General features: G+C 40.8%; 2 protein-coding genes across 2 annotated transcripts; both read left to right on the forward strand.

The window, feature by feature from the left end:
- The first annotated feature begins 2219 nt into the window (after positions 1-2219).
- On the forward strand, positions 2220-8563 carry LOC125467904 (probable acyl-CoA dehydrogenase IBR3). Its single transcript, XM_048571519.1, has 17 exons — positions 2220-2665; positions 2768-2902; positions 3113-3253; positions 3392-3523; positions 3677-3862; positions 4080-4157; positions 4271-4381; positions 4646-4744; positions 4854-4971; positions 5652-5920; positions 6031-6225; positions 6514-6656; positions 6890-6974; positions 7052-7261; positions 7515-7667; positions 7882-7986; positions 8135-8563. The coding sequence occupies exons 1-17, from the start codon at positions 2555-2557 to the stop codon at positions 8324-8326; spliced, it is 2463 nt and encodes an 820-aa protein (XP_048427476.1). The 5' UTR covers positions 2220-2554; the 3' UTR covers positions 8327-8563.
- Positions 8564-11302: 2739 nt separating this feature from the next.
- Positions 11303-13779, forward strand: LOC125471648 (putative pectinesterase/pectinesterase inhibitor 28). The gene is made up of 2 exons (XM_048572332.1): positions 11303-12698; positions 12928-13779. Exons 1-2 carry the CDS (start codon positions 11687-11689, stop codon positions 13623-13625), a joined length of 1710 nt encoding a protein of 569 aa, XP_048428289.1. The 5' UTR covers positions 11303-11686; the 3' UTR covers positions 13626-13779.
- Positions 13780-14497: the final 718 nt, after the last annotated feature.

The following is a 14497-nucleotide window of genomic DNA, read 5'->3' on the forward strand; positions in this document are numbered from 1 at the left end:
AAAAAAAAATTGGTAACACCTTACAAGTTTGGAAGAAAAGGAATTTGCGAAGAGCAAACTCTCTACACTTCTCAATCCCAATGGCATCAGCCAATGGAACACGGCACAAGTCCCCAAATTTCTGTCAAGATTTGGTCACTCACATCGAGGACTTGAATTGATCACTGGGGTTTTTCGTTACGTAAATTCTTCTTTTGAGGGTCTCATAGTGAAAACTGGATTTTTTTTGGTTGCCGCCGCTGGGCTGTGCTGCGGTAGGGTTTATTTATTTTTTTTATTTTTTATTTTTTTTTCAATTTTATTTAGAAGTGTTAAGTCGGGAGTTGATCGTAAGTAACCCTTTTTATCACAGTGGTGAAAAAATATTATGCCCTTGCATGATGGTGTGAATTCGAACTTCGTCGGTAACTAACTTAACATTTAAGGAACTAACGCTATATTTGGAAGTTGATCACATAGATAGACATCAATATTCAAAATATGACGTATAATGTGATAATACATCAAATCATTATAATAGTAGAGCCCACCCTACCGGTAAAATGTCCCTTTTTGACGTAATGTACCCAAATCAGTATATCCTTTTTTTGGTCAAATGACAACTTTTATTAAATTCTAATAGAAACGTTTACATCTTCAGTAAGAATACTAAATAAAAACTCCGGACCAAGAGCATCCGAACAGAAAGCACCTCCATGCGAGGCAACATATGAGATTATAGCATGAGCAGTAGCATTTCCATTTCGCTTGACAAACACAAATCTCACCCCTCTTAATGGACATGCCAAATGACCAATATCATGGATAAAACACTCCACAGTAGCATCTACCACATACTCCCCATTAAGCATACTAATTATCACCTTAGAGTCGGACTCAATCTCCACTTCATCACAACCCATCTCAATACATACCACTAACGCCGCACAAATTGCAGCTGCTTCTGCCATTGCCACATTATAGAAAAATAGGCCTCCTTCCCCACCTTCCGCTTGCTGCAATTCGACAAAATCCATCATAACCCACCTATATCCTCCTTTGAGTGTCTTCCCACATCATGCACCGTCATAGTTAATCTTAAGCACACCATAATTTGGCCACCTCCATCGAACTGATTGTCTAACAAAGATAGCTCCATCCCCATCCTCACAACGGACAACAACTTGCTTTTTAGAATTATGGCATGCTCTGAATTCAATAATTTGCTGCCTCACCAAATTAACCCCCTTCATGGGATTAGTCAACACTCCTTTATACACCATCTCATTTCGACTCTTCCAAATTCTCCACATAACAAAAACACACTCCTGTAAAAGCTCCTCTTGTCTATCTTCGTCCCGAAATCAAGCATATAACCCTTGCCAAGACTCACGAAAATCTTACCTTGAGATAGACTTCATGTCTAGTTGCAAAGAGCAGCAGTACCATAACACACGGCTAAACTCACATTCAAAAAACAAGGTCTGTCTCCTCCGCTGCTTCACACATAACACATGAACTGTCCACTCGCATCCGTCATCGAAGAAGATTAACCTGCACTGCTAAGGATTTGTTGAAGCAACGCCAAATAAAAAGCTTCATTTTATTTGGCACTACGAACCTCCAAACATCCTGTCAACAATAGTCAACCTCATCTTGCCGACTACCACCCCTTGTCCCTTTCCTACCAAGTTCCCCATTTTTCTACATCTCCATGGCAACTCCGTACCCTGTACGAATGGTATAATTCCCATTTCTAGAGTAGTGCCATATGACTCTATCCTTACACCCCACTAAACTTATTGGTAAACCAAGAATAAGATTGCCCTCCTCCTCAAAACACCGTCGAATCAAGTCTACCTTCCAAGCCCCCACCTCTGAATCATTCAATTCCCTCACCATCACAGGCATCTCATTATGTTTCAATCGAACTCTATTAGTGTGAGGCCGTGGAAGCCAAAGGTCATGACTAACTCGAATACACTTACCATAGCCAACCCGCCATGTCATACCTCTCTCTAGTACCGCCCTTACCTGAATGATGCCCCTCCACCCCCACAAGGACCTTCTACCCAACTTGGCCTCCATAAACGACTGATCCAAAAAATATTTTGCTTAAAGAATTTGTCCTAACAACGTACTAGGATTATGCAATATTCGCTACCCAATCTTCGCTAAACAAGCTATGTTAAAAGACAAAAGACAATACGTCCTTAAACCCAAGCCCTCCCATCTTCTTCCTTCTTTTTCATTTTCTCCCAAGAGATCCAATGCATTGCCATTTCTGTCCTTTCTTCGTTATTTCGGTATATCCTTTTCTCCCTCGCGTTTCGTCCATAGTGCCACGCGCCCACTAAATTCAACGCAGCTCGTAAAACGGCCACGTGCATAAATCCCTGAAACCCAGGGGCGAGTACCTTAATCCTGTGCTGGAGGGTGTAAATTTTCCTGGTCCTCTGATGTAATCATCGTTGAATTTTGCGAGGCAAATGACAGCGGCCAGAGCCAGAGCAGACGAAGAAAAAGAAGACTGAAACGACACCATTTAATTCGAAGGGTTTGAACTTTGTTCGAAATGGATCATGGCCGTACGCCTCTCGATTTCGACCTCAACGCCTTGCTATCCTACGCCTCCGCCAACGTTCATGGCTTTCCCCCCTCTTCCTCCAATTTCACTGTCTCTAAGGTTCTCTCTCTCTCCCTCTCTCTATATATATAGGTGTATATATGTATTGTGTGCATGCATTTTCTGGATTTTGATTTCGGATTGTGAATTACGAAATGATAGTTCGGGCATGGACAATCGAATCCGACTTATAAGATAGAGGCAGGATCGGGGGCGTCTCTGAAACGCTACGTTTTGAGGAAGAAGCCGCCGGGGAGGTTGCTCCAGTCTGCTCATGCCGTCGAGAGAGAGTTCCAGGTCAGCTTTCCTCTTCTCTCCTTGTTATTTTCTGACTCGACAATCCTATCTGCTCTGTTTGGTTGGCTAGATTGAAATTGTAGGAAACGTAGTTTTTTTTTTTGTGTGACTGATGTTCCATAGTAATCAAAATTAAAGAATTTATGTTAGATGATTTGCTGTTGGCTGAAAAAGGGTTCATTTTTTAATCCTTTCTGTTTCGAATTACAGGTTCTTCAGGCATTGGGTACTCATACACTGGTTCCTGTTCCTAAAGTTTATTGTTTGTGTACCGATTCAAGTGTTATCGGAACCCCCTTTTACATCATGGAGTTTCTGGAAGGGCGCATTTTTCTCGACGCCAAGCTTCCGGTACCAATTTACTCTGTCAAGTTATCTTAATGTTTGTATTAAATTGGTGTTATAGATTTAGTGGCGGTTCATTTTTTTGTTTTGCCCTATTTAAATTTGATTATTTGATTATAATTTGTTAAATTTGCTTTTGATCAGGGTGTAGCACCTGAGAGGAGGAGGCTACTTTACCAAGCAACTGCAAGAGCTTTAGCATCCCTACATTCTGCTGATGTTGATGCCATTGGTCTAGGAAAATATGGGCATCGTAACAACTATTGTAAACGGCAGGTGCATAAATGTGTTTCTCTGAATCGAATGCGAAGATTTACTTTATATGCTTGTATAGTTGTATTGAAACCTAATATATGCTTAAAGGAGCTGTATATCAATATTAGTTTTCCTATAACTTGGAGGGGATTACGAATCCTACGCTTTTCTTAGGTAGAGAGGTGGGCAAAGCAATATATTGCCTCAACTGGTGAGGGCAAGCCCAAGAGAAATCCGAAGATGTTTGAGCTGATTGATTGGTTACAGCAGAATATTCCTCTTGAAGATTCTTCTGGGGCAGCAGCGGGCTTAGTTCATGGGGACTTTCGCATTGATAATCTCGTGTTTCATCCTATTGAGGTTTGGTACTTCGAGAGCCTTATCCATTTGTGTGCTTACATGGAGATACAAATACACGTGCTTGTTTGTGTTCTTGAAGTCAAATATAGAGACCATTTCCTTATCAATCTACTTCTTTTCTAGATTCTAAATCTTTTGAGGATGATGCATTTCAATCATCAAAAGTTATGTCCAGTGACAAAAGACAAACTCTCTCTAATTAACTCTTACTGTGCAGGATCGAGTGATTGGCATTCTCGACTGGGAATTATCTACTCTTGGAAATCAAATGTGTGATGTTGCTCATAGCTGTTTGGTACTTGACCAATTTTCAAACTTAACCCTTTGGCTTGCGGATAGTAGAATAATTGTATTATCATGGGCATTTTCCTTTTTAATGATTTAATTACTACTTTCAATCCTTTGCAGCCTTACATCGTGGACATTGTGGCTGAAGTTGGTGAAGGTTTGGAACACACTGGGGTTCCAGAAGGGATTCCTTCTCAGGCAGAGTATGTAGCAGAATACTGTTCTTCATCGGTAAGTAAACAGTACAATAGCATGGAAGACAGTAACGCATGTGCTCTTTTTCGTACTCTAGCTAACTTACATTTTCTTTGTTTTTGGTAATTTATGGATTTATGAGAATTATAGCATGCATAAGTGGTTGTCAAGGGCGTTAAGAATAATATAGATAGGTGTTAATGCTGATACTTGTGCAATAGATTGTTCTTTGGGTAGTTTATTTTCTGTTTTTAATTAATTCTATGCAGTGAGACTTACAATGGAAATGTGGCAATGCAGGGAAAGCCATGGCCTTTTGCTGAGTGGAAGTTCTATGTTGCCCTTTCTTTATTTCGCGGGGCATCAATTTTTGCAGGGATATATAGTAGATGGATTATGGTAACTTCTAAAGCAATTGTTTGACATTGAATTTTTAGTTCAGTGCAAAACACTTTTGTCAAGGGATGTTGAAAAAAAGGAGTTAAGTGATAGGTGCATTCCAATGCAGGGTAATGCTTCTGGAGGAGAGAGTGCCCAGTATGCTGGGGACGGAGCAAATTTTATGATAGACTATGCATGGAAATTTATTGGACGAGAATCTGTGCTTCCCAAAAATCCTTCATCAGGTAGCTCTGCCATCTAACAATTTTGTGTTCCTTGAAATCAATGTATTAAAAGCGTGAGGCGTGGGCGAGGCGTCCGAGGGATAGCCCAACCTAGGCGTGAGGCGAAGCCTCGCGGGACCTAAATTTTTATATATATACACTAAGCGTACACATATATTATATTAAAAAAAAAGATTATTAATCAATAATCACCATGAGCACACACATATATTATAAATACATATACACATGTATATACATATATTATATTATATATATATATATATATATAAAATAGAGGATGAAAAGTACAATGAGCACACATATAACAATGCATGCAGACAACACACACATCCATTATATAAAAAAATTAAAATCAGAATAAAAGGCAGAGAGACGATAGTGCAAGGACAAGGTATGAGACAGTTAAAAGCCTACCCAAAATTTGGGTTTGGGAGTTAAAAAAAAAAAAAAAAAATCCCTTGAGGCGCGCCTAGGCGGCTCCCGCGCCTTCCGCCCACTCCCTCAAAACAGAGGCGGCAACCCTCAAGCCCAGCCTCACAGGGTGCCTAGGCGCACCCTGAGGCGAGCCTTTTAAAACATTGCTTGAAATATATGTTTCTGCATATGGATCAATTTTTTTATCAGTTTTCAAACATAATGACTCGCAAGAGTATTGACATACCAAATTGTGGCCTAAGGTGCTTTCGTTGCTCAAGACTACTTGAAAAGATTTGGACAAGAGAGTGATGATCAAGGATTTTCAAAAGGGGAAGGGAGGTTTGTCCCTAGTAAAAGGGTTATGGAATTGAGAAACAGGTTGATAAAGTTCATGGAAGATCACATTTATCCCATGGAACAAGAATTCTACAAACTTGCTGAGTCTAGCTCACGTTGGACGGTTCATCCAGGGGAGGAGAGGTTAAAGGAGCTAGCAAAGAAAGAAGGTCTCTGGAACTTATTTATACCTGTACGTGTTTGCTGTTCACTTTTCCAAGTTTGGCAACTGGTTTATTGTATAATACAGAATAATTATCTTTCCAATGGACATAATTGGTTTCTACCTTTGTACTTGTGAAGTTTGATAGTGCTGCCAGGGCCAGAAAATTAATTTTTGATGGAAGCAATCATCTTCTATCAGAGAATTCCTCCAATCGCTTATTGGGCGCAGGTCTTACAAACCTTGAATATGGATATCTTTGTGAGATCATGGGTCGTTCAGTTTGGGCTCCGCAAGTGTTCAATTGTGGTGCACCTGACACGGGAAATATGGAGGTATGAAAGCTTTTAGATTACCAACTGCTTACAAGTGACGGACAAGTGTTACCACCGTTTTTCTATCTGGAAAAGCATCTCTTGATCCTAATGAGGTCATTGTCTAGAGGATGATTTGGGGAAAGATTAATAAGTGCTTTCTTTTTCGGGATTGCTTAGTTTAATGATATGCAGATGAACATATTTTAATGGTGCAACGGTTAAACTTTATATACTCTCTTGTGAAACATGTCTGGCCTTTTGCATGATTTATTTAATGATCTGTTCTACACTTAACTTTTGCATTAGGTATTGTTGCGCTATGGCAGCAAGGAGCAGCTACTTGAATGGCTTGTTCCATTGCTTGAGGGGAAAATCCGGTCAGGATTTGCAATGACGGAACCCCAAGTTGCATCCTCTGATGCAACCAATATTGAATGTTCTATTAAAAGGTGAGTTTAAGCAGCATCTATGGTGATGGCAGTGTCCTTCTTTCTCAAAATCATTGAAATCAACATAGCAGCTTTTATGAAATTATACAGGAAATGCATCTCAAATCACAACATTTTCATCCAAGCTTCTTCACAGTTACTTGCAATCACTGGATGTAATATATTCCATTTCCTTTAAGTTTCTGCCGGATATATATTTAATATTTTCGTTTGGCTCTGAGTTTTATGTACAGACAAGGAGATTCATGCATCATCAACGGAAAGAAATGGTGGACAAGTGGGGCTATGGATCCGAGGTGTAGAGTTCTTATAGTCATGGTTAGTTCTTGTATGCCATTTAATTATTCGGTTTCATTGTTAATTTTATTAATGAAGGTTATCTGAATACTATGTAGGGAAAAACCGACTTCAATGCTTCCATGCATAAGCAGCAATCTATGATCTTAGTGGATATTCGAACTCCAGGTGTCCACATAAAGAGACCACTTACGGTTTTTGGCTTTGATGATGCACCTCATGGGCATGCAGAAGTATTATTTGAGAATGTACGTGTCCCAGAAAATAATATTCTACTGGGAGAAGGACGCGGGTTTGAAATCGCACAGGTATTGTTCTTCATTGTTGTTTGATCAGATACAGTGTCCTTTTAGGAGCTTATGGCATTTGTAGCACCACGTGCTGATGTGTAACCATGAATTAGTTTCATTTCTGAGATGCCTTTCTTGAATTAAGAGATGATTCTTAGCTTCAGATAATAGGTGGCCAGATATTGGTTTTGTGACTGAACGTATCATAGGTTCACTGTGTAGTATCTTTGAATTGCTTTAGTTATTAACGATAACTTAAAAATTCTTGCAGGGTAGACTAGGACCAGGAAGGTTACACCATTGCATGAGACTGATAGGAGCTGCTGAGCGTGGGATGCAGCTAATGGCTCAAAGGGCTCTTAGCAGAAAAGTGTTTGGAAAGTTGATTGCTGAACAAGGCTCATTTCGTTCAGACATTGCAAAGGTATGATGATTTTGCACCCTTTAATAGCGTAACTGAGAAAACTTTCGTTTCTATTAATAGAGACTAATTATGCAACTGAGATAAATCAGACTTCAAGCCTTTCCAGCCATTTAAATGATTTAAGAGGTGATCCGAGATGAATTTTAGATTCATCTCTTAGACACTTGTTATAAGAATGTCGGCACTCTTTCCTAATCGGCATTCTGTGTTTCAGTGTCGTATTGAGCTAGAGAAAGCCAGATTGTTGGTTCTGGAGGCAGCTGACCAGCTTGATAGACTTGGAAACAAAAAGGCCCGAGGAACTATAGCAATGGCAAAGGTACGTACGGGCTGTAAAATTTGAACTTGGGGGGGGGTGGTGTGCGCGGGGCGCATTGGTTTGGTGTAGTGTTCTTCTAACTGTCAAGCAAAATGCATGTATATAAACCAATGTGTATTTGTTTCTAATTTTGTGTCACCTGGAGCAGGTGGCAGCCCCAAACATGGCGCTTAAGGTACTTGACATGGCAATGCAAGTGCACGGTGGCGCTGGCTTGTCTTCCGACACTTGTCTGGCGCATCTTTGGGCCACAGCAAGAACGTTGAGAATCGCAGATGGTCCAGATGAAGTCCACTTGGGAACCATTGCCAAGTTAGAACTACGGAGAGCCAAACTCTGAATTTTTCAGAGCAAACTTTCAACTAAACAAGATCTTTTCGTCTTTCATAGTCGAGTGCGTGCAAGTCGTGTGCTTCACCCGAAAGCGCTTTTTCCCAATAGACACTGTTTCAAACATATAGTTGATATATAGGATCAATAATGTACTCCTTTTTACATGTGTAGGAGTAATAATCTTGTAGATGACAAAATAAACCAAAACCATTTAATCTTGATTCTTCCGTCGTATGTTGTCCAATTACCAGTACTGTTTCTCCTATTCAGTAAATCCTACGAATTTACTTTTACCAGTTCATAAAACAGCTTCATTTCACCTTTATGCTTAAGATTACAAGCGATATTATTGGTAAAAGTTAGATTAAGAGAATGCGTATGGTTTGATCCCAAAACGTAGTGATTGAAGCCTTTGTTTTTACTATCTTGTAGGGGAACAAATATGGAAGAAAAATATGATGATTATTACACAGATCAGAAAAGAAAAAAAAATTGGTGGTTCAATTGATCTCAACCCACCAGGCATTGATGGGCTGACAGTGCACCAGCTTGTTATCCTTCCACCGTTGAGAGCGGGAGGTTCTCGTTGCTCTGTGAAGCCAGCCTTACGCGGTGCCCTCCACTATAGGGGTCAAATGACTCGAGCCTTCGCCCAAGTCACATGACCCAACTCCCAACTTGAAACGATATTATTGGTTTGATCCCAAAACGTAGTGATTGAAGCCTTTGTTTTTACTATCTTGTAGGGGAACAAATATGGAAGAAAAATATGATGATTATTACACAGATCAGAAAAGAAAAAAAATTTGGTGGTTCAATTGATCTCAACCCACCAGGCATTGATGGGCTGACAGTGCACCAGCTTGTTATCCTTCCACCGTTGAGAGCGGGAGGTTCTCGTTGCTCTGTGAAGCCAGCCTTACGCAGTGCCCTCCACTATAGGGGTCAAATGACTCGAGCCTTCGCCCAAGTCACATGACCCAACTCCCAACTTGAAACGGGCAAGCCAGCAATATGCACATGGCCAGCCCTACCAAGTGAGTCGAGCCATTGTTCCACCAATCTAATGCCCTCACTTGAGTCACAAGCTAACGCTACTTAGCTCGGCGGACTTGAACCCACATAACAAGGTTAATGAATTATCCCTTTGTTTTTATTGGGGTCGATGTGGGACAAAGTACAACAAAAAACCAGGTTCCAGTTGGCTATCCATTTTGGCCCAAGTGATGCATAAAATTGCTTCATCAAGAGCTCATAAATCAATTGTGAAACTACACGTTTTGTTTGCATTTCCCTTTCGTAAAGATTTATTTGGAGTACATATCTATTCCATTTTCCTTTCTCCCAGACCAAGTGATATTCGTATTTTTCACCATCTTCATAATTATCATTTCAAATTTCAGGTGATGATTATAGTGTCAAGATTTCAAAATGAGAGTCGGCATTTCACTACTAATTAAACCCACATTGTCCCCATCTTACCGCATAGACAACATGGTAGGTGTTCGATTTTTATCTTAAGGGGCTTCGGTACAATCAGGAGTGGAACCATTCATTCTGTATTATAATTTAGAAGAACTATATTAATTTGTGAACAAAGAAAACTAGATAATCTCCACTGAGCTCTTGTCCTCCTCTGTGAGTAAAGCTTTGAGAAGGCAGAGTGGGATAGCAAGCAAGAGAACCACCAAATGCTGAATAAAAAGTAACAGGACAAACAAATAAATTGTTTTCGCCAGTGCTCGGTCGTACGATGATCAGGGAAGGTACATGTTGGAATTTATAGAAATCCTCTCCTCGTTCCTGAATCTTACTAAAGACTACTTGGCATGCATGCAATGGTTAATCCCCTAAGGGTGGTAAAATGTCTCAGCCCATCTGGACGTGCCTTCAATTTTGGGAATATTGAAATGTGCAATTGCTGGAGACTACGGAGGGCGCATTCCTCCACCCTCCACTCTGTTATCGTGCTCGTATTAACAAAGGAAAGAACTTTGAGACGAGGAAACCCTCCTCCAGAGAAAGCCAGTACTTCTGTGTTCTCCTTGAAAGTGTTATTAAGCCTTAAGTTGTAAGGCTTGGCAGCTTCTCTAGTATTTCATTGGTCGCCCTCGAGATGACAATTCCTCAATGATACCTTGGTGACTGGTGAGGTTTGGGTAGTTGTAGAGCTCTTTCGGTAATCCTGCAGTTGGACAATACAGCTTAAGTTTATATGCATGCTGGCAGCTTGATACTATTTGCGTAACCTGCTCTGCACATCTAATCACGTCAGAATTGGAGAGCTCTAGAGATCGGATGAGGTTAAGTTTTCACATAAAATGAATCCCACATTGGGCTACTTTTCACATTGTCTATTGGTTTTATGATAGAACATCGACTTTTTTCATTTTTTTTTTCTTATTTTGTATCATTGGCGATTATCATTCTGTACACTAAGAGGAAAAAGGAATCCGTCTCATCTTATGGTTAACAAAGTTTATTTATAGCATTTTTTTTAGCAGTTCCCATAAATTCCAACAATAGCAACATATCAGACAATTAATCTATTAAGTTTAACCTTGATTTCATTAGATGTCTTGTTAGAAGATCTTTTAATGTACTTCAATTTGATAAAAAGACAAACAAATTTACAATAAACAACTCTAATTTCAGGTCGCTACCCATCTTTGGCAAATAAATTATACGTATATCAAGAATCTAGGGTATCTGCTAAACTTAGTTATGCAAGCTAATCAAAATCTCAAATATCTGAAGAAAGCGCGTACACATGCATGTTAATGTTATCCAATTACATATCCCATTCTTGTCTGTAACTAGCTAGCCAAATGTAAATTTTTGTAGCTCTATGGCAGTCCACGATTAAAGGAGATAAAGAGTTCAATATTATCATTAACCAGAGAAAAAGTGGATAACATACTCGGACAATATAATTAGGCGCTAATTAGCCATTACCAAGTGTTATTAAGTGTGCCCTATTTTGGACAATATCCATACTTGGAAGCATGATTGACGACCATGCATCTATGTTGTCTGGATTCAGAGATCGAGTAATCTCCTACCTTACCATTTTTAACAGAATTAACTGACACTCAGATATTTATGGTTTAGGGTTCCCTATAAATTCCACCACCATCCTACCATTCCAAACAAAACCAGAGCCACAGGGGCACCGATAACCCTTCCCTCGAACAAGAAAAGCCCCGACAGCGCTCTGTAGCTCACTAGAAAAAGAAAAAATAATTATAAAAAAAGAAAGACCTTTCTTCTTCAATTAATTTTTTTTCTTTCTCGATCATACGGGCGTTTCTAGCACTGTTTTTTTTTTTTTTTTTTTTTGGTATTACTTTAATTTAAATCACTCAAGATGGCAGCTAGTGAAGCAAAGAAGAAGAAGATAGCCATCATCGCCGTATTGGTTGTACTTCTGGTGGCGATGATAGTGGCGGTGACGGTGGGTGTCAAAATGGCCAAAAAGGGCAACAAGAAGCCTGCCAAGGTTGGTGCGAAGAAAAAGGCCATCGAGACCATATGCCAGCCCACCACCTACAAAGAAACCTGCCAAAGCAGCCTCGAAAAGGAGGCAGGTGACACCACCGACCCAAAGGACCTGATCAAGGCCGGGTTCAAGGTGGCGGCGGACAAAGTTAACGAGGTGATCAAGAATTCGAACACCTTGAAAGAGCATGCCAAGGATCCAATGACCAGCCAGGCTCTCGGCGTGTGCAAGGAATTGTTGGAAACCGCAGTTGAAGATCTCCTCGGCGCGGTTGATAAGATGGGGCCATTCGATGCTAGCAAGATCGATGACTACCTTGCAGATCTCAAGGTGTGGCTTAGCGCCGCCGTCAATCACCAGGCAACCTGCCTTGACGCGTTTAAAGACACCAAGGGCGAGGCCGGCGAGAAAATGAAGGGCTTTTTGAAGACAGCGCAAGAACTCACCAGCAATGGACTTGCCATGGTCTCGGAAATCTCTCGTCTCGTCGGTTCTCCTAAATTGAACTCTCACCGTCGCCTCATGTCCTCGTCAAAAGGTGGGCAGAGAAATAGGAATTATAAGCCAGTGCCAGGGTGGATGAGTGATCGCGATCTGGATCTCTTAACTGCCACTCCGGAGAGCTTGAAGCCCAACGTGGTTGTGGCTAAGGATGGGACTGGCAAGTACAAGACCATCAACGAGGCCTTGAAGGAGGTCCCACAGAAGAGCAAGGAGGCCTTTGTGATTTATATTAAGAAGGGAGTGTACGAAGAGACTGTCATCGTTGACAAGCAAATGACCAATGTTGTGATGATTGGTGACGGTCCAACCATGACCAGGATCAGCGGAAGCAAGAGCCACGCGGATGGTGTCACAACCATGAAGACCGCAACCTTTGGTACGTAACACTTAACATATTCATTCACCAAATTATTAACGGATGTTACACTACAAAAAAAATCTGGCAATAGCCATTAACACGTCACAGAGGTGGGATAAAATTACGAACATATTAGTAACCCTAGTGGTCAGTTTATATTGGTTACTGGATGGGGTTGAATTACGATTAACTATGCGTTCTAACTCTACCTCATTTTCTCACCCTCGTCTACACTTCGTTCGTGCAGCCGCACTTGGAAACTATTTCGTTGCCAAGGGAATTGGGTTCGAGAACACAGCAGGACACGTAAAGCACCAAGCTGTGGCACTGCGTGTGCAATCCGACTTCTCCATCTTCTTCAACTGCCACATGGACGCATACCAAGACACCCTCTACACCCAAACCTACCGCCAATTCTACCGCGACTGCACCATCACTGGTACAGTAGACTTCATCTTCGGTGATGGGGTGGCTTTGTTCCAAAACTGCAAGATGGTGGTGAGAAAGCCAGGGGAAACACAGGCTTGCATGGTGACAGCACAAGGCAGGACCGACCACAACGAGATCACCGGCATTTTCCTCCAAAACTGCACCATCACCGGTGAGCCAGATTACATGGCTGTCAAGGATAAGAACAAGGCATACTTGGGGAGGCCATGGAAGAACTTTGCAAGGGTAGTTGTGATGCAGTCATCGATTGACGAAGCCATTGCACCTGAAGGGTGGACAGAATGGACTGGTGAAGAATACCACCAAAACTGCTTCTTTGGTGAGTACGGAAACACGGGTCCCGGGTCGGACGTGACCCAAAGGGTCAAATGGTCAACTGTCAAGAGGCTCACTCCTGATCAAGCTGCGGCTTTCACCCCTGCTAGGGTGTTTGAGGGTGATAAGTGGATAAAGCCCAGTGGGGTTCCATATGTTCCTGGCATGATGCCCGTGTAATTCCCATGTGAAAAGCTTGGGACGCCAATTTTTTCATATGAAAATCTTACAAGACCAATTTTTCATATATAAAACAAAAGACAAATTTACATCATAGAGTATATCGTCTTGTGATTTTGTGGAACACCTTTTAATCTCATTCCAATTCGTTTGTCTTCACATACGAATCTGAGTCATGAAATCTTTTTTTTTTAACAAAGGGGATGGATATGGCCTTTTTCTATTTTATGGAGATCCTGTGACAAGTATATGAGACCCTCTTTCACGTAGTCTTCCAAAAAAGAAAGCAAAAAAATTATTTTTGGACAAGTATTGATGTCATAAAGCGAAACCTACAGCAACAATTCAAGCAAACTTTAAAACACACTCATTGTCAATCAACAAAAATCTTCATCACTTTTACAATATATCATTAAATAACAACCAAATCAACAACAAATTTTATTTCACTAAGTGAGATCGGCCGTATGAATCCTAAAACGTCACCGCGCTCGGTTTTGCTCCAAGTCTTTCATGAGCTCCAAGTACTCTGTATATTTTCTTGAAGTCTTTGTCTAAGTCCTCCTAGGTCTTCCTCTAACCCTTTTGCGTTGAGTCTCTGTCTCATAATCGCATTTTGTAACTATACCACATGTAGGTCTTGGTTGCTTGTGTCCAAACCACTTTAACTGATTTTCTCTCATCTTATCCTCAATTGCAGCCATTCCTAATTGACCTCAGATATCCTCGTTCTTAATCTTGTCATTTCCCTTGTGTCTACACATCCAACGCAACATTTTAATCTCTGCTACACTCATTTTTTGTACGCTTTGATATTAGACCGCCCAACATTTCGTGTTATAAAGCATTTCTAGTCTTATTATCGTCTTATA

Source organism: the organism of the source record quoted next, unplaced genomic scaffold (genome assembly GCF_019419815.1).
Source record: "Pyrus x bretschneideri cultivar Hongxiangsu unplaced genomic scaffold, Pyrus_bretschneideri_v1 Contig6, whole genome shotgun sequence".
Lineage (NCBI taxonomy): Eukaryota > Viridiplantae > Streptophyta > Magnoliopsida > Rosales > Rosaceae > Pyrus > Pyrus x bretschneideri.